Raw genomic sequence first — 24685 nt, forward strand, 5'->3', positions numbered from 1 at the left:
TATAGTATATAAATTATATAATAAATATATCAAATACATATAATATAAATTCCAGGGTCAAGTATTCCCACCTTAAAGCACAGTAAACTAGTCACTGAGGTACAAAGAACTTACTAAGACTATATTAAGAATAACATTTGGAGCCAGGCGGTGGTGGTACACGCCTTTAATCCCAGCACTCTGGAGGCAGAGGCAGGCGGATCTTTGTGAGTTCAAGGCCAGCCTGGTCTACAGAGCGAGATCCAGGAAACGTGCAAAGCTGTACAGAGAAACCCTGTCTCAAAAAACCAAAAAAAAAAAAAAAAAAAAAAAGAATAACATTTGGTGGGCTGGAGAGATGGCTCAGTGGTTAAGAGCACCAACTGCTCTTCCAGAGGTCCTGAGTTCAATTCCCAGCAACCACACGGTGGCTCACAACCATCTGTAATGAGATGTGGCACCCTCTTCTGTATATATAATAAATAAATAAATCTTAAAAAAAAAAAAAAGAATAACATTTGGTGATGAAGAAACGATTGTAGCTCCCTGTCCAAGAACTCAAATTCAACACAATCTGTTTTGGTTCAGTACCTATTTCCACAGAATAAGTGTGACTGACAAACCACCCCAGATTCTGTACAGCTGGTTGCTGTACAAGGGAATACACTAGGACAACTTTGTCCTATGTGCCTTTATAGCCCTGCAGAATCTTCATCAGCATCACTGTAGTTTTATAGCTTTCCTGAGAAAAACAGAATTTCTACTTTTGGATTATTTGAAAAGATTAGTCTAGTTCCAACAAGGTATAAGAAGTAAAGCAATATAACAAAAGTTTGCCAGAAATCTAAGACTTCTTACATCTCATAACAACAATAATAATTTGATTAGTATTATATTGAAATCCAGTTAGTTGTAGATTACAATGGAGATACAAGACCTTTTTTTTCCCATTGAGACTATTAGTCAAATAAAAATGTGTAAGAAATTAAAACAATAAGAATAACATTTGGAATCATTCCTACTATAAAATTTCTGGAGAAGAATATTTATTAGCCTAGAAACATGAATGATACCATTAATGTTTTAAGATAGTCACACAATGGCAAAGATTTAGTGATTGCAAGGACATGAACTACAAAAATAAAGGTCTAAGCGGAACATACTTTATTGGTGAAATTATTAAGGCCACTCCATGTAGTTAAAAGGGAGGTTTATTTTGTGGTGTAACTTACAAATGAAGGGATAGGTAGATTGTAGGGTCTGGCAAAGGTATGGCGCAGTCCGGTGGTGTTCTTTGGAGAACTCTGCTTGGTCTACCTCCAGCGTCCAGGGTCTAGGCACCAAGAGATCCTTCTCTTTTGGATCCTGGGTCTTCAGCATCCTCTCTCGGCCCCGCCTGGTGGGTGTGACCATTACTGAAGCCTCAGTGGGTGTTGGAACTTCCAGGCCAATGGTGGAATGGCTACTCACTACAATACTTCATAGTAAGAATATTACATGTAGCCAATTAAATTTATCATCATAATTTTTTACAAAGAAGTACTCAAGATTCCCAGGAGATGATGCTAACATCTATAGTACAGACAAAGAGTAGCCTTAGTTTCCAAGCAGTGGGTGCTCATATTAGGTCATTAAAGATATCATGTAATTTATCCTACTTTACTGGCTTTCAAGGTTTTCAAAATGCCATTTCCCTTTAAATTAGCACCTCAAAAATCAAACAAACCTCAAAGAACTAAAGTGTGCACTACATTTAAAATTTGGGAAGTTATAAAAATTCAGAAAATTTGAAGAATCTTATCATTTGCCAGGTGAGTATGAATCTGGAAAAGCACACAATGTATTTCAAAAATAGATCAGGGACTTAAACATTTGAGCATGGCTTTATTTAAATGTATACATCTCATGTTATTTTCTTACAAGGTTTCTAACTCATTTTATACAGAAAGTTCAGTGCAAAGGCAAAACCCTCCTCATCTACTTTGGTAGAAACTTTACATCTTTTATTTGGAAATATTTGCAAACTTAAAATTTACAGTTAAATTTTACAGCCAGTTAAAAAAGAGTATAAAACCTCGTTTGTTCCTGTAAACATAGGCCTTTTCATTAATAAAAAGGCTCTAAAGATGTAACAAAGGACATTTTTATAAAAGGGTTTGTAATGACCATTTGACATGTGCTATGTCTTTAAGATAACATGTATGAAATGTGAAGATGTCCCTTACAATAATTTTAAAAAATGGCTGAAATAAGAAATCTGAGAGTGCCTGGTAATAGCCACTTAGTAAGAGAAACCCCCTGTTCCGAGGGACTCGAATACACTTATGGATATGAACAACACGTAGCTTACTTAATCTCTTAGAGACGAGATACAGACAGGGAGAAGGAACTCCGAGGGTGTTGAGAGATCCAGTATTTGAATCAGAATAAACCAATCTGAACACGCATCAGCACAGAGCACTGTGTTCAGATTTACAAGATGTGAGTCCACTTTCGCAGGCAGATGCAGTCTTCACCAGGCGTCTCTGCTTTCACTGAGTTACTGGTAGAGATGTTGGCACCTGATTGGACTGAGGCGCTGGAGAGCCGCTGTTTAGGGACTGGGGAGGCACTGCTGGCTCCATCTTGCTAATATGTGTGATGAATCGGAGACGAAGCTTTAAAGCTGGCTTTAAATTACAGATAATCTTCTCTACCTAAGAAATGAGAATATAGTTAAGAAAAAAACAAATAGATTCACATTTACAGAAGTGACTTCCAGCTTTCAGCAGTACATTACATACAGAGGGGCTGGCAGACAGGACGAAAAAGGAAGTATTAGCCCCCAAGGCCAAGTTCTCAGCACATCCTCAGAAGGATGAAGGACATGGAATAAGAGACAAAGACAGGAAATAGAGGACGAGGGAGAAAGGGAAGGGAGCAAGGGAAGGTGGGTAGGGATATTGTCCCACAGGGACAAAGGACAGCCTCTGGATAGAGAGGAGACAGACAGGGCACACAGGAAAATGTCCGTTTATAAAGATACAAGGGGAAACCCTGCATTAGGATGTGCTGTTTAATTTTAACTGGGCATGTTAATTTGGTGAGCCGAAGGGGGCTTCTGATTGCTGGACTTTAACAGTGATAGCTGGACCTTGGTAGTCAGCCTCAGGGGGAGGAAGTGGCCAGATAGGGAGCAGACCTTGGCGGCCAGCTTTAGCGATGTAACCTAATGGCTCTTAGCAAGGCAGAGGGAAAGCGGGAGGGCAAGGCCTGCCAGAGCCATGCTTGCCACCCTTGAGCTGGCCAGAGTCCCTTCAGGAAGTTTTACAAAAACAGCTACAATTTTTTCTTACACAAGCAAGCATGTGTAGTCCCCCAGCCACACTCAACCTATCTATACATGAGGTGTGTATATGCCTATCTGTCTATGCATGTACTGCAAGACCTTACCATCCTCTACCTGCCCAGTTACCCATCCTGCTATCCACAACTAGAATTGTTCCCATTAGAAAGCTGTCCACATTGAACAACTTGGTTATCCTTCCCAAATGTTATGCTAGCAGAAGCAGGAAGAATACTTAGATTTTAAAGCTTTTTGGATAACTAACATTTGTAACATTAATCTCCAAAGCTATTTTCTTGATTTTATACTTGGATTCATCACACACATTAGATGGAAGCACCAGATACATGCCGAAAGTATTTTAAGGAGACAAATGCACCAGTGTCCCAGCTTCTTAGCTTTACTGTTCTTTGATCTTAGGAGGAAGAAGGTTCAGGTTACCAGCAATGTTTCTTTTGGTTTTATTCCCTTGTCAAAGTTTAAACCCAAATATAAAGAATACATTTTGGTTTTAAAAAGCACTAATCAGTTCTCCTACTTTTTTGTGTCTTAACAGAAGCAGACACTAAAAAAAAAATCCTCCCTCCCTCCTTGGCAGATTATTAACTCCAGCAATGCCGCGAAGGCATACAGTAGCCCATGTCATCCTGGTCTCAGCTCCAAGCGAGAACTGTAGACCGGCATGCACACGCTGACACAGCAATTACTTTTCTCTCTGATAGATATGCTCAAGAACATATATGCAAGCATGGAAATGCTACAACAAAACCCATTTCTCTGTACTGTGTGTTCACAGAGCTAATTACAGGACAAATCCAACAGCACGAAAGGGAGGGGAACAGCAGTCAAGAATTGAGAAGAAAGGGGTGTACATCACCTATCTGCCATACTGCCACCCCCAAAACTGCTCAGACGGTTTCTTACACATGGGAAACATATGCATGACCAAGGAGGTCTTTCCCACTTTCAGCTACCTCTAGTAGGAAGTGCCTCTTCATATGAGTTTGTGTGTATCCCTTCCGATTCCATAGCCATATCATTATCTATAAACCTTCTGCTGTACCATGTGATACTGAACAAATCTAACACTCCAGATGGAAACCTTCCAAATGGTGGGGAACATTTCCCTGGGACTTCGTTCTTCAGGTTAAGAATCCTCATGTTCTTCAGAAACTCTCCAGACGCCAATCTCTTGACCAGCCTGACTTGACTGACAGCTGTGCCACTGTGTTCAGGTCCCATAGTCCACCCAAGTCAGTGGGAGAAGGGAGCGTCCTTCACTAAGAACACACGCCCTCTGGGGTCTTCCTGGCCACACCACACTCTTTCCCACATGAGATGACCACTGAATGAGACTACTGCCCACTGATGCCTTAGGGTTTTTTCAGAGGTTTTGTTTCAAACATCACGGTGAAAAGTCAAAGAGATCAGTTTTTTTTTTTATCACTGTATCTAGAATAATGTTACCTTCTGGCCTTAAGAGGTACCTCACAAAAATAAATGCAAACTAAAATATTCACTCAAACAAAAATGTTTATCACTGTGTATTCAAGTTTGATAGGTCAAACATCATTAAAAAGTAAAAAAAAAAAAAAAAAACTTACTTGCTCTTTTACACTGTCACCAGTAAACATATACTTCATATGATACAGGAAGTCACAGATGGGGTCCATGTAATTTAAGTGTGTGCTGCACTGGTCTACATTCAACAGCATGTCATAAAATGCCACACCAATCTATATAAAAAATAATGTCAGGTTATTTAAATGACTAAAATGATCAAATTATTCAACAGAACACATCTGGTCTCCCACACTGGTACACAAGATGGCACATGTGCAGAGAACAGTCCGGGGTCATGCATCTCTATGCACCTAGGAGCTACAGAAAGCCTGCATTCAGGGTGGAATCCCAGTGCTACAGAATGGCCTACCAAGAAGTCCTCTTTACAATTCAGTATCTCTTAGAATTAAGAAACAGGATTTCCGGGTTGGAGATTTAGCTCAGTGGTAAAGCGCTTGCCTAGCAAGCACAAGGCCCTGGGTTTGATCCTCAGCTCAAAAAAAAAAAAAAAAAAAAAAAAGAGAAGAAGAAATAGGATTTCCTTTCTTTTGTTTGTTTGAGACAGGGTTTCTCTGTAGTTTTGGTGCCTGTCCTAGACTAGCTCTGTAGCCCAGGCTGGCCTTGAACTCACAGAGATCCACCTGCCTCTGCCTCCCAAGTGCTGGGATTACAGGGGTGTGCCACCACTGTCCGGCAGGATCTCCTTTCTAGATAATATCTCTGGAATAAATGCACTCCAGGGATGCTTAGCTTTCTAGTGTATCTCCTAGTTCCATTTGTTAGCCAATTAAAACAAGATTTGTCGATTTTATGTACTCAAGACACCAGAGGAGGAAGTCCGATACCCTGAAACTGGAACTACAGGTGGCTGTGAGCAGCCATGGAGGTTTTGGGGATCGAATCTAGGTCCTCAGCAGGAGCAGTAAGTACTCTTAACCAGTGAACTATCTCTCCAGCCCCTGTGATAGCTAGAGATTTTAAAAGTTCTCCTCTTGCTCATTTTCTTAGAAATGCTTGACTTCATCCACTCTCACTGCTTCAAATAGCGACGCTGTAAATTCTCAAATGCATTTCTGTGCCTTTCACTTGAACTGTGAGACTTCCTCCTTGATGACAGCTGACCGCCCCCTGCCATCTCCAGCTCAATGCACTTGATACCAAACTTCTACAGGGACATTAAACCCTCAGATTATGAAACTGATGTCACTACTCATGCCTGATCTCCACTGTGAAAAACACTGGTCCAGAAACACATCTTTCAGACTTACACTAAGCCAGATGAAACTTTACCTCGATCATGCACCGGGTTCTCTCCTGCTGGAATCTTTGTAAAAATGGCCCTACAAGATGATACACATAAAGCAACTGGAATTCAGTCTTCACTACAGGGAGAAGCACCTCAGTGAGAAACCTGAAGGAGGAAGTTAAAAATAAAAACGTCTTGTGAAGTTAAGTCAACTGAACTCTGAATTATGCTAATATACTAGTTATAAAAGAATTTAAGAAGAATGAAAAGCATATCTTTTATCATTTTTCTTAAACGTTCCATTTAATTTTGGTAACAATATCGCTGCTTTTTGTGTACATGTACGTGAGTGTGGTATGTGATGTCTGTGGCTACACAGGCCTGAGTGTGCAGAGACCAGAGGATGTCAGTCACACCCCGTATTCCGGTAGATGGGTCTGTCACTGAAGCTCGAGCTGGGCTGGCAGGCTAATGTGGAGCCATGTCTGTTTTTGTGTTTGTGCTCTGGAGACTTGAACTCAGGTCTTCGTGTCTGCACAGCACACACTCTTACAGTCTGAGCCATCTCCCTATCGTGGTAACAATACTTCTAATTAATCTCACTGGCTCTTATTTTCAGTTGATTGATCACTGAAAGAAATTACTTCAGATTGAAAGGTAATCCTTAAAATGCAGGCATTAAATGACAGGTGAATAATCTAAAAGGTAAAGAGAATTTATGAAAATGCCATTCTCATGAAGTTTAGATCTAATTGACAGCATTTTATAATCAACAAAAAGACTCTGAAAATAGACAGAGGCCAGTTTCCAGTTCCAAAGGCAATTTTTGTGTTACACTCTGGGGAAGGCATAGATCTGACTAAGCCTCTTGAAACCACCGTGGAAAATGAGACAGATGTTCCTACTCACATAGAAGAAATGAAAACAAACAATTCTGAAATGAAAGAGGCTTTCTGATTAACCAGGGCCTCCACTATCTGAGACACCTTTACTCTGCAGTTCTCATGGAACGAGAAACACACTCCACCTGCACTGCAGACTTAGGAAAACAAAGCTGCCACATTTCTCTAAGAAATGCCAGCTCTTACTTTGGAATGAGCGAGAGCTGCCCAATGCTGGAGTGGTGCCACACAGCGTGAGCGAGCGCCAGCGTGTAGCTGCAGCTCATCTCAGAGTAGGACTGATGACAGGCGGTGAAGTCGAAGAGGCGGAACGGATAGCCAGCCCACTCTGTCTCTGTCGTCAGGCTGGGGCTGCTGATGACACTCACGATTCGGTCATGAAGGACAATCCAGTATGGCTCCTTTAAAAGCAGAGGCAAGTCTGGTTAAAAAAAAAAAAAATAGCACGTATCCAGCATTTGACCTCAAAGTTTATATGCTACTAAGCTTTCACATCCACTAAAGCTTTCCATTTCTCTGGCTTGTGTCTGTGAATGGATATTGTGAGACAGACTGAGTGGTTTGCACTAATCAGCCTGACCTGCGAACAAGGTTGACTTGTACCTTTATTTAGTGTCTGATATTTACTATGCAGTAAACTGACTTTACCAATATTTACTATACAGACAAGTCTGGTACTCATGTAAAGACAGAAATAAACACCTGTATTTATATTCTGAAAGCATGTAAACAAAATACGGATTCACAGAGCTACCCCAAAGTAGAGAGCATGATGCTGCTAATCAACACTATTCAAAGCTCAAGAGACAATGAGGCGGTTGGAGAAGGGAGACTTCACACGTGCTGGAGAAGCTAGCAGATGATGGAAGAGGAGGACCTTTGGCACCGTGTCTTACTTACTTACATACTAGACCTAAAACATTTCTCAGTGAGCACAGTGTGCAGGAGGAATGGCTGAATACATAACACGTTAACTGGCCCCAAACAGATCGGAGTGTGAGACAGAAATAAAGGCTGGATAGGGGGTTGGTACTGGCAGAGATTGCTAAGTCTAGTAGATACATTCAGAACTGAAGTAGAATGGCAAAAGAATAGTAACAGTCATTGTAACTGTGTGTGTGTTGAGACAGGGGCTCAGGTAGCCCAGGCTAGCCTCAAACTGATGCTGTTGCTGAGGATGACTCAGAAACTTCAATCTCCTTCCCTCTACCAAGCACCAAGTTCCTGTGCTGCTGGTTCTCAAACTCAGGGCTTCATGCATGTTGGGCAGACACTCTGCCACTGAGCTACAAAGGTATGAAAGACTGAAGAACAAACCGGTTCACTGACTCGCCTGACAGCCCAGTGTAGGCTCAGCCTGTATACATCTGTTTGTCTGGATGACAACCGTGACAACAGTGAGTTCCACTGTATCACTAGGTACGAACCATAGCCAGGAACTTACTGGGAGGGCAGTGATGATCAAACCAATTGCGTTCATCCATGCTGTAATGTTTTCTCTTGGCACCAAGGGCTGACTGCAAGCAGACAGAAAAAAATGTAAATTATTAAAACATTCTGTGATGACTACCCAAGGACCTTGTTTTGCAAACAAATGTGATTAAGAAGATTCACAACTGATCAACTGTAGACAACAATGGCCATTTAATTGAAAAATGAGGGGCTGAGGATTTAGCTCAGTAGTAGACTGCTTGCCTAGCAAGCACAAGGCCCTGGGTTTGATCCTCAGCTAAAAAAAAAAAAAAAGAGAGAAAAATGAATACATACAAAATAAGTTCTCTGTGTGTGTGTCCTTTAACAACAGTTGTGTTTGACGAGAGACTATCTGAACTCACTCACACTTTCCCCCAGTCATTATTCCTTACTCTTTGCTGATCTTTGAAGACTTTATTTTTGTGGGGGTTGGGGGTGTAGCTGGGGATCTAACCCAAGCTCTATCCGCTGTTCCTGATGCATGGAGACATACTAGTGACAAGTTACCATCAGTCCTAAATGAATTCTCAAGCAGGTGATGAGAGGCATCAATGTGAACAAACCTCGCTCTACTAAACGTGACCAGCATTCATTCTCTTACATGTACACCACGAAGATGAGACAGGGAACCAAAAGATGGGTATTATGCACAGTGTTCAACTTGGAGCACAGGTCTGTCTGACAGTAACAGTTTCAGAAATCAACTGATTCTTACTACATGAAAGAGGACACAGCCAGGCAGTGGTGGCACACGCCTGTAATCCCAGCACTCGGGAGGCAGAGCCAGGCGGATCTCTGTGAGTTCCAGGACAGGCTCCAAAGTTACACAGAGAAACCCTGTCTCAAACAAACAAACAAACAAACAAACAAACAAAACAAAACAAAAAAAAACCTAAAAAAACAAAAAGAGGACACAGACCTTTTCAGGACGACATTTAGAAGGGCATTCCCAACATCTTTGCCTGGAACTGCCAAGGCCATGAGTTCCACACAAGTGACATGCAGAGCATGGGCAGCAGGGTTGGGGAACTCATTGAATCTCCAGTCACAGTTTGGGAAGGGTCCAGGAGACTTGCCGGCCATGGGTGCAAACGATTAAGGCAAAAACAAGTTGACCATTCTGAGATTAATGACACATTTCTATAATGTCCACAAATTTCATAATGCTTCAAATGTAAGCATCTCATTTGATTAACAACTTATCTGATTATGAGCTGTCAAGAAGTGATTTAATTGCAATTAACATATAAAAGGATAAACAACACAAATTAAACACAAGATAAGTACAGCATGACTGAGGCACACTGAGCAATACCCACAAAACACAAGAGGTCACTCTGACAAGTGACTCTTACAACAGACTCTACACCAGCAGGAGACAGGATCAGGGTGCCCCCAGGCTTCCTCAGCCTATTTCTTTTATAGCTATAGGCCAATTTCACATGAAAATTATTTTAAAATGTGTACTCCTTCTACCTTAGGGAATATATCCCCTTGTTTACGAAAACAACACTGGTATAGTATATAGACACTTTATATGGATTTGCTGAGAACAATGACATCAAACTGAAGAAAGAAAAACATCAACACAACAGCTATGTAGTTCACAGTTTAACTACTGTCTATTAGCATCAGTATGCTTTGAAAGTACTCAAGGATTTAATATTTATTTAATTCGTTAATTGAGGCATGGTCTTGCTATATAGCCCAGGCTGGCCTTGATCTTTTAGAAATCTTCCTGTCTCTGCCTCCCAAGTGTCAGGATTAGGGGTATGTACCACTACACCTGAGTCTAAGGGATTCACTTAGAGCAACAGTATAGAAGTAGAGTTTCCTACTTTGAAATAATGTCTATAAAGTCTGTTCTTAAGTATGAGTAGCAACAGAGAAAATTGCCTCCTATCTAGTATGATGATACAATTTAAGATTTCAAAATTTTTACAGAGATAACATAATCATCAAGACCACTTTTAAACTCAGCATTTGGGAGGCAGATCCGTGAGTCCAAGGCCAACCTGGTCCACACAGCAAGTTCCAGGCCAGCCATGACTAATTAGACTCTGTCTCAAAACACACACACACACACACACACACACACACACACACACACACACACACACACACACACACACATTCCAGAAGAACTGAAGGTGGGTGCAGTGGTGTCCACTCAGTCTTAGTTCCTGGGGAAGCTGAGTTAAGAAGATTGCTCAAGGCACTGAGTTTGAGATCAGCCTGAGTAACATAGAGGCTCTGTTTCAAAGGAAAAAAAAAATAAAAAATGAGGTTTTGAAATACATAAAAGCATTACCTTAAAAACAGTTCTTACAAGCTAAAACACTGCTATTTCAGGAAGAAATATGACAGAAGAAAGGATATTGTCTACCAGCCGGCCAATCAGCTTGCAATAGTAGGAATCCTCTGGAACCCAAGGGTTGTCCTCACGTGCATTCATAGCATGCTTCAAGTAAGTGTCACTGAGACACCAGCCCTGTGGCCGGTTATCTTTGAGGGAGCCAATGATTGCATGGACAAGTTTTCGTTTGAGATGGTCACGGTTTCTCAGGCACATTTCATAATAGTGCAAAGTATTATACAGATAAGTCACTGGTCGGTCTGCCAAGAAGGAAACAGGTCACCATGTTTATCAGATTATTGACAAGTGTAAAAAGTGAACCGGGTGCTTTCAACACTACATACAAACAACTAAAAAGATTATGACATTGCTTCACATGCTGGACAACTGCATACACTGAGTACTTTAATCCCAAGTCAGCCCAAAGATTCCTAATAATATACACAGTATTTAAGAAGGGTCATTATTCTGAGTGAACAATTTCACCTCTGTAAATTTATTGTGTAAAAATGACAGAAAGCAAAAATGTCATCTATGGTCCTGTTCCCATTGCAAAAGGTTAGAAACTGTTAAGACAGTCATAAACAAAGGACCGGGAAAAATGATCACAGTAAGAGGCAGGTCGTTATGTACTGACACTAAGAGTCAACCTTGCCTGGGCTCCACAGTGAGATCCAGGACAGGCTCCGCAGCTACACGGAGAAACCCTGTCTCAAAAAAACAAAACCAAAACAAAACAAGAGTCAACCTCAATGCAGGAAATGGGAGAAAGAACACGGTACAGAATTCTGCACTGCATATGTAATCCAACAACAAAGAAGGCAAAGAGCAAGAAACCGGAGCAGCATCTGAGGAAGGCACCTAAGCAGCTGCACTACTGCTTGTTCGGACTGCAGGCAGCTCTGGAGGCACAGTGGGCCTTTTACTGTTTACGCATTAGACACCATATTCCCATGTCCAAAGATAGACACCGTATTCCCATGCCCAAAGAGCACTGTTCTGACAGACATTCTTCCTTGAACCTGACACTTCCTCTGTATAGTGACAGACATCTGCTTTCAGGGAAGATTCCGTAGATCAAGGAGTAACAACTACCACTGGAAACCTTTCTCACAGTGGCTACCCCGAGCCTTTTACACTGAATCATGCTCCAGTTTCCAGTCTTAAGGCCAGAGTTTCACTGGTCTCCTAAGCAAGCACCAGCCAAGTGAGCCGTGTTCCTGGCTCTTTTGTTTTCAGTCTGTGGCTTTCTGAGAGGTTAATACACACCAGCTCTTTAAGACAGCCTTGGAAGGGCATCCTCCTGGGATACACTGTGCACCACACCTGACCTCACCTTTCTAAAATACTGCTTCCCAGGCTTCTATCTCATTCAGTGACTTCCCATGATCACCCAAACTGCCATTTAATGTGACCATGCACTCAGGTACATTTCCTTTTCCAGCCTTATTCTGAAGCTCCTAGTTAAACACTCTTAACCACTGAGCCATCTCTCCAGCCCCATAGTTAAACATTCTTAACTCAGTCCAATGAAGCAATTTTCCTTCAAATATGCCCCCTTTTCTCCTACTACCAGGGTTCCCCCAAAAGCCCCTTCTGACTCTCATAGTTCTTCATCCCCCCACTCAAACAAATCACTGACAATCAGAAGTTCATTTTGTTTCCCGTAGTCACCGCGCCCTGCATTTCATTTTTACTCTGTCTATCTATGGCATCTCTATGCCGTCACTTCACAACACTCCTCTTTGGCCGCTTTAGAACCTGCAGAACCAGATAGCTCATGGCAGAGCCCAGCCTAGCTGTTCAGGAAGGGATCAGATGGAATTAAAACAGAAACAAACTCACCATGGAATTTATATAAGCCCCCGAGGTGATCCAGGAGGGTCTCCAGTGATTTGGATACTGGAAGTAACTCTAAAAATCTGTGGATTACTATATCAAACACCGGAAGGAACCGGAGACACACGTTTCCAAAGTAGATGGGCAGATAGGGGGACTGGATTGGTACAGGAGGGTCAACCTGTTCTGCCAGGCCTTCAAAATACAGCTTCTCTGGATACTTCTGTGGGCGAGGAAACAGACATTTAGAGTATCTTGGAAAAGCTTGCTTAAATAGCTACATAAAAACTGAAATACTAATCTTTTTGTTTTTCAAGACAGGATTTCTGTGTAGTCCTGGCTGTCCTGGATCTGGCTTTGTAAACCAGGCTGACCTTGAACTCCAGAGATCTACCTGCTTCTGACTCTTGAGTGCTGGGATTAAAGGCGTGTGTCACCACCACTCGGCTATAAATAGTACTTAAAAAAAATATATAGCAATCTTTGATTTTTTTTTTTTTTTTTTTTTTTTTGGTGCTGGGAACTGGTATATGCTAAGCATATGCTCCCCAAATCAGCGATTTCCCCAAGAGACACGCTATATTAATTTTACTATAGCTTTCTCCATTATTTATATATATATACACATATCACTATGTCTGTGAAAAGTGCAGTTACACTTTCTTCCCATTCATTAGCATAACTTTACAGCTAACTGGCCTCCATACTGACCATAAAGGAAACAAGAGAACCACAAGGAAACCTGCCTAACTGAGCGGCCGAGCCCTGCCCAGCTGCTCTGCAGAGCCCACGACAACAGCTTAGGGAGTGAGAGCAGCACCTTATGGTAGCTCATGTGCTTGGTGTGCCAGTCGTTCTGGAGCCAGTGCTCGGGGGAGTTCTCCTTCACGAAATCACTCACTCGGTTCCTGAAGTCATTCGGTTTGAGCAGCAGCAACTGAATTATGAAGTAACAAACCTGGGCTTCGTTTCCTTCATGACTACGCATGGCCTTTGGAAATAAACAGAAAAATGAAGTGAAATTGTGCTATCTGTCCCAAAGCATGGTCCTGCCACTTGGGAGGCTAAATTTTAAGACAGCAAAATCTCAATATTATTAGAATTTTCTTAAGTGTCTAGTCTACCCCAAACCAATTCTTCAGTATTCCTAAAGATTATCTGTGCCTTTCTGGCCTGTTTATGGTTCACTCTGCCTTTTGCTAGGAATGCTCACCTTAAAGTAAACCTTTCTTTGATAATGTGCTGTCACTGAGGTAGTGTGATGCCCACTGCTTTCTGACAATAGTTTCCCTCCATCAACCTTCGATTGATAAACTTGCCTCAGTCTCCCTACTACACTACAACTACCTGTGTGTTTATGCTACACAGAAAGAGGTCAATGTTAATGAACTAAACCACTGCAAATATTACCATGATGCTCCAGCTGGCCTCGAGGTCTCAATGTAGACTAACCTGGCCTTGAACTTGTGACAATCCCCCTGCATCTGCTGGTATTATAGGCATGTGCCAATGTACTCAGTTACTACTGTATTCTTAAAAGTGTGTAATTTTCCAGTCTAATTCAGTCTTTTCTTAAGAAGGACTGGAGAGATGGCTCAGAAGTTAGGAACACTGGCTGCTCTTCCAGAGGATGCAGGTTCATATCCAGCACCTACATGGCTCCTTACAACTTTTGGTAACTCAAGTTCCAGGGGATCTGATACCCTCTTCAGGGCTCCATGGGTATTGCACACATGTGGTGCCCAGGCACAAATGTAGGCAAAACACTCATACAAATAAAAAATAAAAATAAAACTTAAGGGGTTGGGGATTTAGCTCAGTGGTAGAGCGCTTGCCTAGCAAGCCTGGGTTCGGTCCTCAGCTCCAGTTTAAAAAAAAAAAAAACTTAAAAAACTTTGCTTGAAACACATTAGCAGGCAGAAGCAAAGGAGCACTGGAGGACACTGGGTATAAATGGGAAACAGTCAGAATTCTGGCTACTGAAGGGAATGGTTACATTAGCTAGCATGCTACAAAGAAATGCAATGGCTTTTTACTATTTCCTGACTCTAGTGGGAACCTCTGAGAATCAACCATTTGTATTTCAAAGCATCACAGGCCAGAAAAAATCTATTTTATTCACTTTTGTACCTTTGTGAATATAATACTAAATATTGAATATATACTGAGCGAAGAATTCAGAAATTTCTTTTTCTTTAAGGAAGCCAGAATACAGTATAAAGCCATAAAATTCTTTGAAGTCAAATTGAGGAAATCAGCATGAGGTCTCAAACTCACAGTTTGATCAAAGGATGATAAGAAGGCTTAGGAACTTATTTATTCTTACCAGGCATAGAATTAATCTGTCCAACGTCACAATGTTATACTTCCATACCATGTCATTAAGAATTTCAATGCACTTATTGAGCTGCTGGCCTCCTGCTGATGTAGAGAACTCATACACCAAGAAATCTGCAAACGTTCTCACGTGGGCTACCAAGGCCCTGGCCCCAATTCTCTCCAACACTCTACAAGACAAAGAGTGAGAGTTAAACTCTCTTCTAATATGGATAACACTGTTCGTAAACAGACTGGAAAGAGACCGAGGCTGCCAGCTTACCTATAGCCAATCTGACTTATGTGATCTGTTTCCAGGAGCATCTTCCAGAGCAGACAGAGGAACAGAGGGGGGAAGCCTTGCACAGAGAACTGGGTAATAATTTCATTTTCATCAGTCATTGACTTCCACTTCCTATACTCTTCTTCCACATTTTTTTTCAGATTAAAGCGACTTTCCTGGGGTACATTATTTTGCTTGAAGAATGCCTAAAAGGAAGAGCGGAAGTTCACATAACTGGATATAGTAAAAGGAACAGTGGATGTATAGTGGTGAGAAAAACCTGTTCTGCATTTGGTTCTGGCATTACAAAACTAAATACCTTGAGTAAGTCAGTAATGGAGGCCTGAGTGTCTACACTAGGAAATGGACAGGCTGGCCTGCTAGCAACTCAGTTTCTTTTTCTGTACTTCCTCAACAGAAACTCCAAACAAGCTTGAACTCAAAGTCTCTTCAATTATATTTTGCTAATCTTTGAGAAGAGAGAGAGGGAAGAAAAAGAAATGTGTCTACTTCTCGGGTTACCATTTTAGTGTCTCCATAGGGAAAATCAATTACAATAGACCAGTGGTTCTGATTATGGTCCCCAGACCAGCAGTCTCAGCCAGTCCTCAGGCCCTGTCCCAGATCTACTCAACCAGACACTCTAAGGCTTGAAAAGCTTGCCAGGGCAATCCGACAGGTGAGAACCACCGCTGGAGCTTCAGTAGGAGTCATGGAAACATCACTGCCCACCATGTCATACATTTTTTCGGAGAAGCACAAGATGCATGAGGATTGCCTTTCTCTTTATTATAAAGCCACAGCTATAATTTTGTTACAAGGGTTGAATATCTATATACTTTATGAAGTTTCATTAAAGTATATTTTTCTCCATTTTAGTGATAGGAAAGAATTTTTTTCAGGTCATGTGTTAACTTTGTGAGATTCTAAAACTGCTCCATTTTTAAAATGAAACTATAATAATTACTTTTTCAGAAATACATTTAGTCTTCAGTAGGATGAGAAGCAACTCGAGAGATTTTGAGTAAAAGCAAGTATTTTCAGAAGGGAAATAAAAGCCAATTCCCTTCAGCTGTCACCAAGACTGAAGTCCCTGGAACGCCTGTGACTGGAAGAAGGAGTCATGTGGAGTTCTATGTGGCCCAGAACCGAATTACCTGCAGAGGGGCTGGGAAACAGCTAAGAGTGTGTGAAGCCCAGTTGTGAGGAGTGAAATTCATGATGGTCTGAAGGATATCTTTACACCAAGTTCCCTGTATTGAGTCCGATCCTGTAAAAAAGTCTAAACAGACAGATGGGAGTCAGACCTCCAGGAACACAATACACAACAGCAGAAAGAAAAAGCAACTGTGTGCACTGAAGGGTTTCAGTGCGGCACTCAATACTATTCACCTGTGTTTAACTCAGGACCAGTTACACCTCCTCACTCTGAAAGTCACTCGGAGTGACTGAGATTTTTTTATAGAAAAATATGAACAAAGCTGGGTGGTGGCAGCGCACGCCTGTAATCCAGCACTCAGGAGGCAGAGGCAGGTGGATCTCTGTAAGTTCGAGGCCAGCCTGGTCTACAGAGCTAGTCCAGGACAGGCTTCAAAGCTACACAGAGAAACCCTGTCTTGAAAAACAAAACAAAACAAAACAAAACAAAACAAACAAACAAAAACAACAATAACAAAAATGAACAATTACTGAAGGGACAACAAAGGACTTTCGATTCTTTTCTACTTTCAATATGATCTTTACTGGACTAAGAGAATGGAACTCAGAAAGTAGATGTCTGGTTTTGGCGAGTGGAAACAACTCTGCTCTGAATGTCACAAGTATAAATGTCTAAGTTTGAGGTGTTTACTTACACAAATAACAGTTTACAAATGTAGCTGAAATGGATAAATTTGGTATCCCTTTGTCTCCTTTTTAAACAGCAGCTCTCCAAGTGTGGTCTGCTGATCAGCAGTCATCAGTGTCCGCCTGTCCGTCATCCTTCCTTCCTTGAAACAGAGTCTAGGCTGACCTCAATTTTGCAATCCTCCTGCCTCAGGTCTCCAAGTGCTAGGATTACAGGCTTGTGCTGCTGTACCTGGCCCTGTTGTCCTTTCAAGGATTTGATGTATTTGAAGCTATTGAAATAGGAACACCAAGACATCCCCGGCATTTTCTCAGGTTTGGTGGTGAAATGTTCGGCTCTCTGCACAAGTCAAAGGTGGCACCAGACTACACTCTTCTATACCAACTGATTTCATCAAGGACAAAAGGTGCCAGTCTCGGTTACGATTACTGTTAATGTACTCTAAGTTAAAAATATGAACGTTTTCAGAAAGGACTCTCAGAAAGGGTTCCCAAGTACAGGAGTCTGAGGGGAAAGTGCTCGTGTGCCTGAGGTACAACAGCTGCTTTTTTAGTGGAATTTCAACTTGAAGTAAAAGAGCATCTGACGAAAGCCCATAATTATGGAGAGATAAACATTTAGCAGGTACTTTCTCGAAATTAAAAGTCAGCCTGTTGATTTAGGTGAAAAGAGTGATGGGATCTTTTAGGAATGATAAAGTTGATGTTTCAGGTGAAAAGTAGACACTGGAAAAATTCATCTCCACCACGAGTGTGATTATTTTTGAAGATGTAAAGATTTTCTTATGAAATTTATAGTGATACCAACAAATACAATTTTATAAAACTATAATGAGATGTGGTGACATTTGCCTGAACTACTTAAATCAGGGAATATTTTCCAAATGACCAATTCATAAAGGCACACCGCACACATACATTAAAAATGCATTCAATGTAAAAGACAGGTCAGTGGATCATGGTGTATTGAAGTAGAAAAGTCCACTGACAGGACTGAGATTTCACACTATGCCTCATCTTTAGGCAACTTTCCAACTCTAGACAAATGGCATGCACAATTATCTGGAAAGCCTACTGAGATATCCCTTTCCCCCTAATCTCATGCTGGCCAGAGGCCATACTTCTGTAATTCACTTTAACCAAGCACCATCGCCATTACAGGAGACAAATCCTACCAGAAGCAGACTGGAGAAGACACCTCTGTTCCTTTACACAGGGCACTGAAGGGCAAGGAAAAACCAAAACAAGAGCACCACTTCTCGCTTAAGTTTTGTAGAAAGTACTTTTTTTTATAAATGTTACTTATGTTAATGTCACATGCTGCATTATTTTTAAATGAATCATAATTTTTTAAAATCTCTCCATTTTAATTACTAATAGACTTTATATAGAGATAGAAATCCATAAAAAGAAAATCTTTGGGAATTTCAAATTATTTTTAAAGCAGTTATGAGACAAAAACCCGTTCGTTGGAATGATGGTGCCATGAGCTTCCTTCTGTTAGGAACTGCTCTTACGGAGCCAGCAGGACTGGAGCCTCCTGAGCACACACTCCCTACGGTGCTCACACGGTCTTTACCTGTGACATGGGTCGCTCTGGCCAAGGTCAGGATCAAGGCTCGATTCAGTTCTTCAGACTCTGCGGACAGCACCGTTTTGGGATCACTGAGGAAACGTGTAAACTGCGGCTGGACCTCCGAGCTCCCCAGTGCTGTGATGAGCCTCAGCGCTGTGCTCTCCACACTGAGCAGAAAAGCACAGTTCAGATTTGTGCCCTTAGAGCCAACTTTAGAGTTATTTAAAACGTAAAAACAATGAGAAGCAGCTGACCTCTTTACACATTTGACAAGAGATAGCTTATACTAGATGAAAACCTCCTAGACAAATTAAATAGCACTTTAACCATGACTTAAAGCACATTAAATCCAATTTCTATTAAAGACTTGCATTCCACTCCTGTGCCAGAACTATAGTATCTTAGAAACAGAATTTTAATTTGACAGCAACTAAGAAAAGGAAGGTGAAGGACCAAATCTCCCGTTCAACCCTCAGCATACTAAGGCCAAGGAAGGGCGGGCTGCAGCACTCACCACAGGTGGAGCTGGTTCTGGTTGGTCTGCGCGACCGCAGCCAGCGTGTGGAGATGGCTCAGGAGCTGAACTCGGTAGTGAGGCTGGATGTGGTGCATGCGGTAGCTGAACATCTCCAGAAGGGTGTGCAGAATGCCCCAGGCGTGGGACTTGAAGACAGTAGGCAAGAGCTGACCTAGAGGAACAAGAATGCCAGGCACCAGTTACTAAAAGAGACATACATGGGTATATCTGAAGAATGTCACACTCGGGATGTATGCAAAAATATGACTATAGAAACCAATACACAGAAGTACATACATAGTGCTACTCGTAGAGGTAAAAAAATCCAGAGCCTAAATACACATTGAATTTATCTTTCCTTTCTAGAGTTTGACAAGTCAGGCTCAAGTTAATATGGAAAAATAAAGTGAAAACAATCACATACAAAAAACAAAACAGTCAGGCGGTGGTGGCGCACACCTTTAATCCCAGTACTCGGGAGGCAGAGGCAAGTGAATCTCTTTGAGTTCGAGGCCAGCCTGGGCTACAGAGTGAGTTCCAGGAAAGGCTCAAAGCTACACAGAGAAACCCTGTCTCGAAAACAAAACAAAACAAAAACAAAAACAAAACAAAAAACAAAACCAACCAACGAGACAAACAAACAAAAACACAGATGTCCATCAAGTGCCTCACTTCTCAGTTATCTTTTACAGTATTTTACAGTCATGGTTTCCAACTTTTTGAGTATGAATTCATTCCTCTCTCCTCTTTTTATAGTGCTGGCAATTAAACCCAAGGGCTTCATTACCTAGGCTGGCAAACTCTTACATCCAAGTAATTCTCCCACCTCAACATCCTTAGCTGAGGCTACAGGTATATACCACTGCAACTCGCACACCTCAAACAGAGCCCCAGTTTCTGTAGCCCAGGCTATCCTAGAACTCACTGTGTAGACCAGGCTGACCCTGAACCTAGAGATCCATCAGCCTCTGCCTCCAGTGCTAGGATTAAAGGTGTGTGCCACCACTGCCTGGCCAGATTCAATTTTTAATATTAAACAAAACAAAACAAAAAACCCGGCCAGGTGTGGTTGCATGCCCCTGCAATTCTAGCCTTTGGGAGGTAGAGGCAAGAATCAAGAGTTCAGAGCCAGGCTCACCTACATAGCCTGGACTGGACTATGTAGGAGACACTGTCTCAAAAAAGCCAAAAACTAGACCCAAACAACAAAGCCAGCATCCTTCCCTGTTCATTCTTTTCCATCCAAAGAACACTAGATTCACTTCTAAGGAAGAAAGAGCTACTATGGTTAAAATTCATACTATCTGTGAAATGAATCAGTGTTTCCAGTTACAAAGTATGTCTTACTTAGAATTGCTAAACACTAACACTGTCTTCTGCAGAGTTAGGAAACTCTCCTTCCCCACTGCCAGACTTAGCACTCACCTCACCCCAACACTATGGCCTCTAGGAATTCACTGCACAGGAGAGGACCCTATCCTGCTCAGTGCATCCCAGCACCTAGCGTACTACCATCTCCTGCCATGCTATGTAAGAACAAGCTGCCGTGCTGACAGACATTAAGAAGTTTGCCTGCTGGGCACCTTCCGCTCTCCTCTCTGGCCCCCATCACCCGTCACAGCACATCTTTCCTCCCTGTCTATCCCCTGCCTCAGCAGGCTGGCCTCGAGTCAATGACTTGCTCACTGCTGCATCCTCAGCACTTGGAAGAGAACCCCTTGAATGAATGAATGTGTTCATCCTTTAGAAACAGCAACGAAGTTTGTCTTACTGATAAATCCTTTGATGCCCAAAGACTCTATTTCCATATAGACCAGTAAACGACTGTAAGTCTCCACCAGAGCTGGAGCTAATGCGACACTGGATTTTGCATGAGCAAGTTTTATCACTCTGGTTGCAATGCTGTGAATAAGGCTGAGGAGGAAAAAAAGAACAAAATGAAAAATTGTGTCTATATAAATATAGGAGGTATTCTACTCAGCGGCAACTTACTTACAAATCTGAAATGAAATGGCTCTAATGGACTTGGCTCACTTAACATGTTTAAGCTGTGTAGGGCACTTGGTAACGATGGTCTGAACTACTGAAAATGAACTGTTTCCTCTATGTGCTTAAGGATTGGGGTGCAGTAGTTTCAATACACACAGGGACCCTTCTGCTCTGGGAAGAGCAACTGTCCCGTACAAGACGTAAGAATGTGCTTGAGTGCTTTTAGCCTGTTTCTCCTATCAAACAGGTAACTAAGTATCGTGAGGAATAAAAAAAACATTTATCACAAAATTATTTAAAAATTATTGCTAAGACCTAAATGCTCGGTTCTAGCAAGGCGTTGCTCAAATTTGTCACATATGTAAGTAAAGTAATATACGGTCTGTCACAATGTTTACCATTTCAGAGAAAAAAGCAAGGCTTCTGTAGAGCTGACATACAGACATGCTTTCTTTGGCCTATACAGTGTTGTCTTAGGTTTACAGCAATACTTAAAAATTGAGAGAACAGAAATTTCTAGATTGTCTAGTCTTAAAAAAAAACAAAACAACTGAAAACCACTCTGCTACCCATGTCAGCTAGACTGCCAGCTCAAATGAACCCCACAGCTGTCTTGCTCGACCCCACACACCCCGTTTCTGTGTGCACTAACACCCGCTTCTGACCAGGCTGTGCCAGGTTTCCCTACAGTCCCAGCCTGGGTACTCTGGGTACTTGAACTCTAGTGCCAACAGAAGCTTTTCTGTCTCTGTTCCGTTTTTGTTTCCAAGAAACAAACACAATTCTATAAGTGTCTCTGTGTATAACTTAAGGTAAAAACTGAACATTTTAAATTCCAGGACTCAGCAACTCTCCTTTCAGAAAATTGTTTAAGAAAAAATTGAAAGCAAATGTACTTATAGATGGTACAATTGTTATTAAGGCAACATCCATCAACATCTCCTTGATAAGAAGACATTACCAAAACCTCAATACCTAGCAACATAGAGTGGCAAGAAACTTGAATGTAGCAATCCAATGTTTTGGGGAAAAATCATGTGAAAAGGTGTTTATTGTAGGAAAAATAAGATAAATAGTACATTTTTTGAGAACACCACATATAATAAATTCATAATTTTACTTATTGAAAAAAAGATGAAAAATGTTTTTCCACACTCATCTCTTATGAAAAGCATAAGGTCATTATCTGCTCCATGCTCCTCTGTATAGTCTCTAATTTCTGTAGCTAACAACACTCATTTTTGTGAAGAAATTATTTCTTAAATGAATTGACAATACACATATATGTACATATATACATCTACAATTACAAAAAAAAGTTAATACCAGATTTTTATCAACTCCCAAATATGGAATCAAATAAATAAAATGAACACACCTCATCTTGGCATGAACTGTCAGCGAATCAAGGAGGTTCATAGGTAAGGGGGTTATAGACGCTGAAGCCAGGCAGCTTGTTCCAGGGAGAGGTACTCTCATAATTCCATTGCCGTAGATAGTTTCTACTAATGCTCCCATAGGGAGTGTAAAACACTCTGAATTTGTGGAATATGCATTGCATAACAGGGCAATCTTATAATCATTCATCTGTAAACTTTTATTTCTCAGACTTTGCTGTAGGAACCTAAAATATCACATTTATTAAATAGAAAAAACAAATAACATCCATGAAGTTATTTTGCATTTTAAAATTTTCAGTCACATGCAGTTATTAATCCTATCTTTATTCTTACAGACACTACAGTTTCTAGTGAGATACAGAGTGATTTTGCAGATTAAAGTTTGGGTACTATTGCAGATGAAACTTCATCCTAAGCTAACAATTAATGGATATTTGTCAAGACACTATGCATAATGCACTATATTAGGCTGTTTCAGAGGATGAAGAAATAACTCACAAATTAAAATAGAATTATTATGTGCTTCAATATAGCATACACCTTTATTATTGGTTTCACTATGAGAAAATTGACATGGGTATTTCATAAAATAATAGCCAATGAAGCCTGGGTCAGAGTACGGTACAGGCTCCTATGAAATACTGAAATCAGTGCGGTCTCCAAGCCATTATCAGTGAACAAAGGAAATTAAGTCCAAGGCACAGACGACTTACTCGTGGTGAAGCTTCAGGGAGTGGGGTATGGGGATCTGGAGCTTGGAGTTGTCGTTTTGAGCTTTCCTATTAAGATGAATCCAAATGCAAGTCATTGCAAAGGCATGCGTTGACTGGGGCTTGTTAATGTCAGGAACTGGAATACACTGGAAAATGGTGATTAGCTTCCATATGAGTGAGAATTAAACGTTCGCATGCGTCTTAGAAACCCTTACCGTGTAACTCTTCAAAGCGCCTGTCTCAGCTCAGCCCCAATGGCTCTCTGACTAGTCACCGTTACAAGGAGACCTTACAGCGTAAGATTTTTAAAAGGATGGTCTAGTTGGCATGTTTCTACTAGTCAACAAAAAATAAAAGATGCTTAGCCAAGCTTTCCCTATCACAGAACTACTAAACAAAAATCACTTAAAGTTTAATTTTGAAGTATTAAAACACCCAAATCATAACAAATTATATAAATATATCAAAAATAAAATTTCGCAAATGTTTTAATTTTTAACACACATAAAAACACACAACTGTACATATTAATGTGGTATCACATAATGTACACATTGTACAGTCAGGTAAAGCACTTACTCCTCCAACACTGATTACTTCTTTATGGAAAAATTTGGACCCCATTACTCAATCTCTTAATCTCCACACAGAATATTTTCCAAGATATAAAAAAAGATGAACATAGTCACAAAATCCTGCAATCCCAGCACTCACATGGATGAGCAGGCAGAGCAAGTGTTTGACTACATGTAGCCTGAGCTACACGAAGACACTAGCTCACAATACGACAAACAAATACACAATGTCAACAACCATCAAAAAGATGGCTCCGTCAGTAGACACCAGCCACCAGACCTGCAAACCTGAGCTGATCCCTGAGATCCGCACAGTAGGAGAGAACTGATTCAAACAGACTGTCCCAAACTTCCACATGTGAGTGTGGCATGCAGTGTGCCCCTCTCCCCCAACAAAGATAGAAATGTAATCTTTTTGAAGATTAAAAGAGGGGGTAAGGACAGAAGAGATGGTTCAGAGACTGGGTGCTTTCTGCTCACGAAGAGGGCCTGTTAAGTTGGGTTCCTAGCACCCACACTGGCAGCTCAAAACCACCTAGATTCAGCTCCAGGGGATCTGAATGTGAAGAAAGAAACCTTTCTTAGGGCTTCTGCAGTTACCTGCATTCTTATGTACACAACTCCCCTGGCCCCCAGAAACACGTAATTAAAAAAATAAAATAAAATCTTGAAAACAATGAAACACTAGGAAAATATGAGAATCCTGAAGTTGAGGACTGCCTGGAGAACACAGCAAGATCCAGATTATATAGTGAGACTCTAACTCAACAAACAAACCAAAAACCAAA

General features: G+C 41.2%; 1 protein-coding gene across 2 annotated transcripts in view; it reads right to left on the reverse strand.

Annotated features, from left to right (window-relative positions):
• Positions 1-1843: 1843 nt before the first annotated feature.
• The window catches only part of Med23 (mediator complex subunit 23), a 46078-nt gene continuing 23236 nt past the window's right edge, over positions 1844-24685 (reverse strand). For both annotated transcript variants that reach the window (XM_036168754.1, XM_036168753.1), the window contains 17 exons: positions 23323-23468; positions 22588-22833; positions 20992-21134; positions 19218-19392; positions 18707-18870; positions 16440-16564; positions 15283-15488; positions 15010-15190; positions 13504-13674; positions 12690-12906; positions 10868-11104; positions 9408-9573; positions 8460-8532; positions 7202-7416; positions 6158-6278; positions 4909-5040; positions 1844-2675 (listed from right to left, as the gene is read on the reverse strand). In XM_036168754.1, the coding sequence (XP_036024647.1) occupies positions 2511-2675; positions 4909-5040; positions 6158-6278; positions 7202-7416; positions 8460-8532; positions 9408-9573; positions 10868-11104; positions 12690-12906; positions 13504-13674; positions 15010-15190; positions 15283-15488; positions 16440-16564; positions 18707-18870; positions 19218-19392; positions 20992-21134; positions 22588-22833; positions 23323-23468 (2883 nt within the window). In that variant the 3' untranslated portion in view covers positions 1844-2510. The remainder of the gene's footprint in view (positions 2676-4908; positions 5041-6157; positions 6279-7201; positions 7417-8459; positions 8533-9407; positions 9574-10867; positions 11105-12689; positions 12907-13503; positions 13675-15009; positions 15191-15282; positions 15489-16439; positions 16565-18706; positions 18871-19217; positions 19393-20991; positions 21135-22587; positions 22834-23322; positions 23469-24685) is intronic.

This window comes from Onychomys torridus, chromosome 19, assembly GCF_903995425.1.
Source record: "Onychomys torridus chromosome 19, mOncTor1.1, whole genome shotgun sequence".
NCBI lineage: Eukaryota > Metazoa > Chordata > Mammalia > Rodentia > Cricetidae > Onychomys > Onychomys torridus.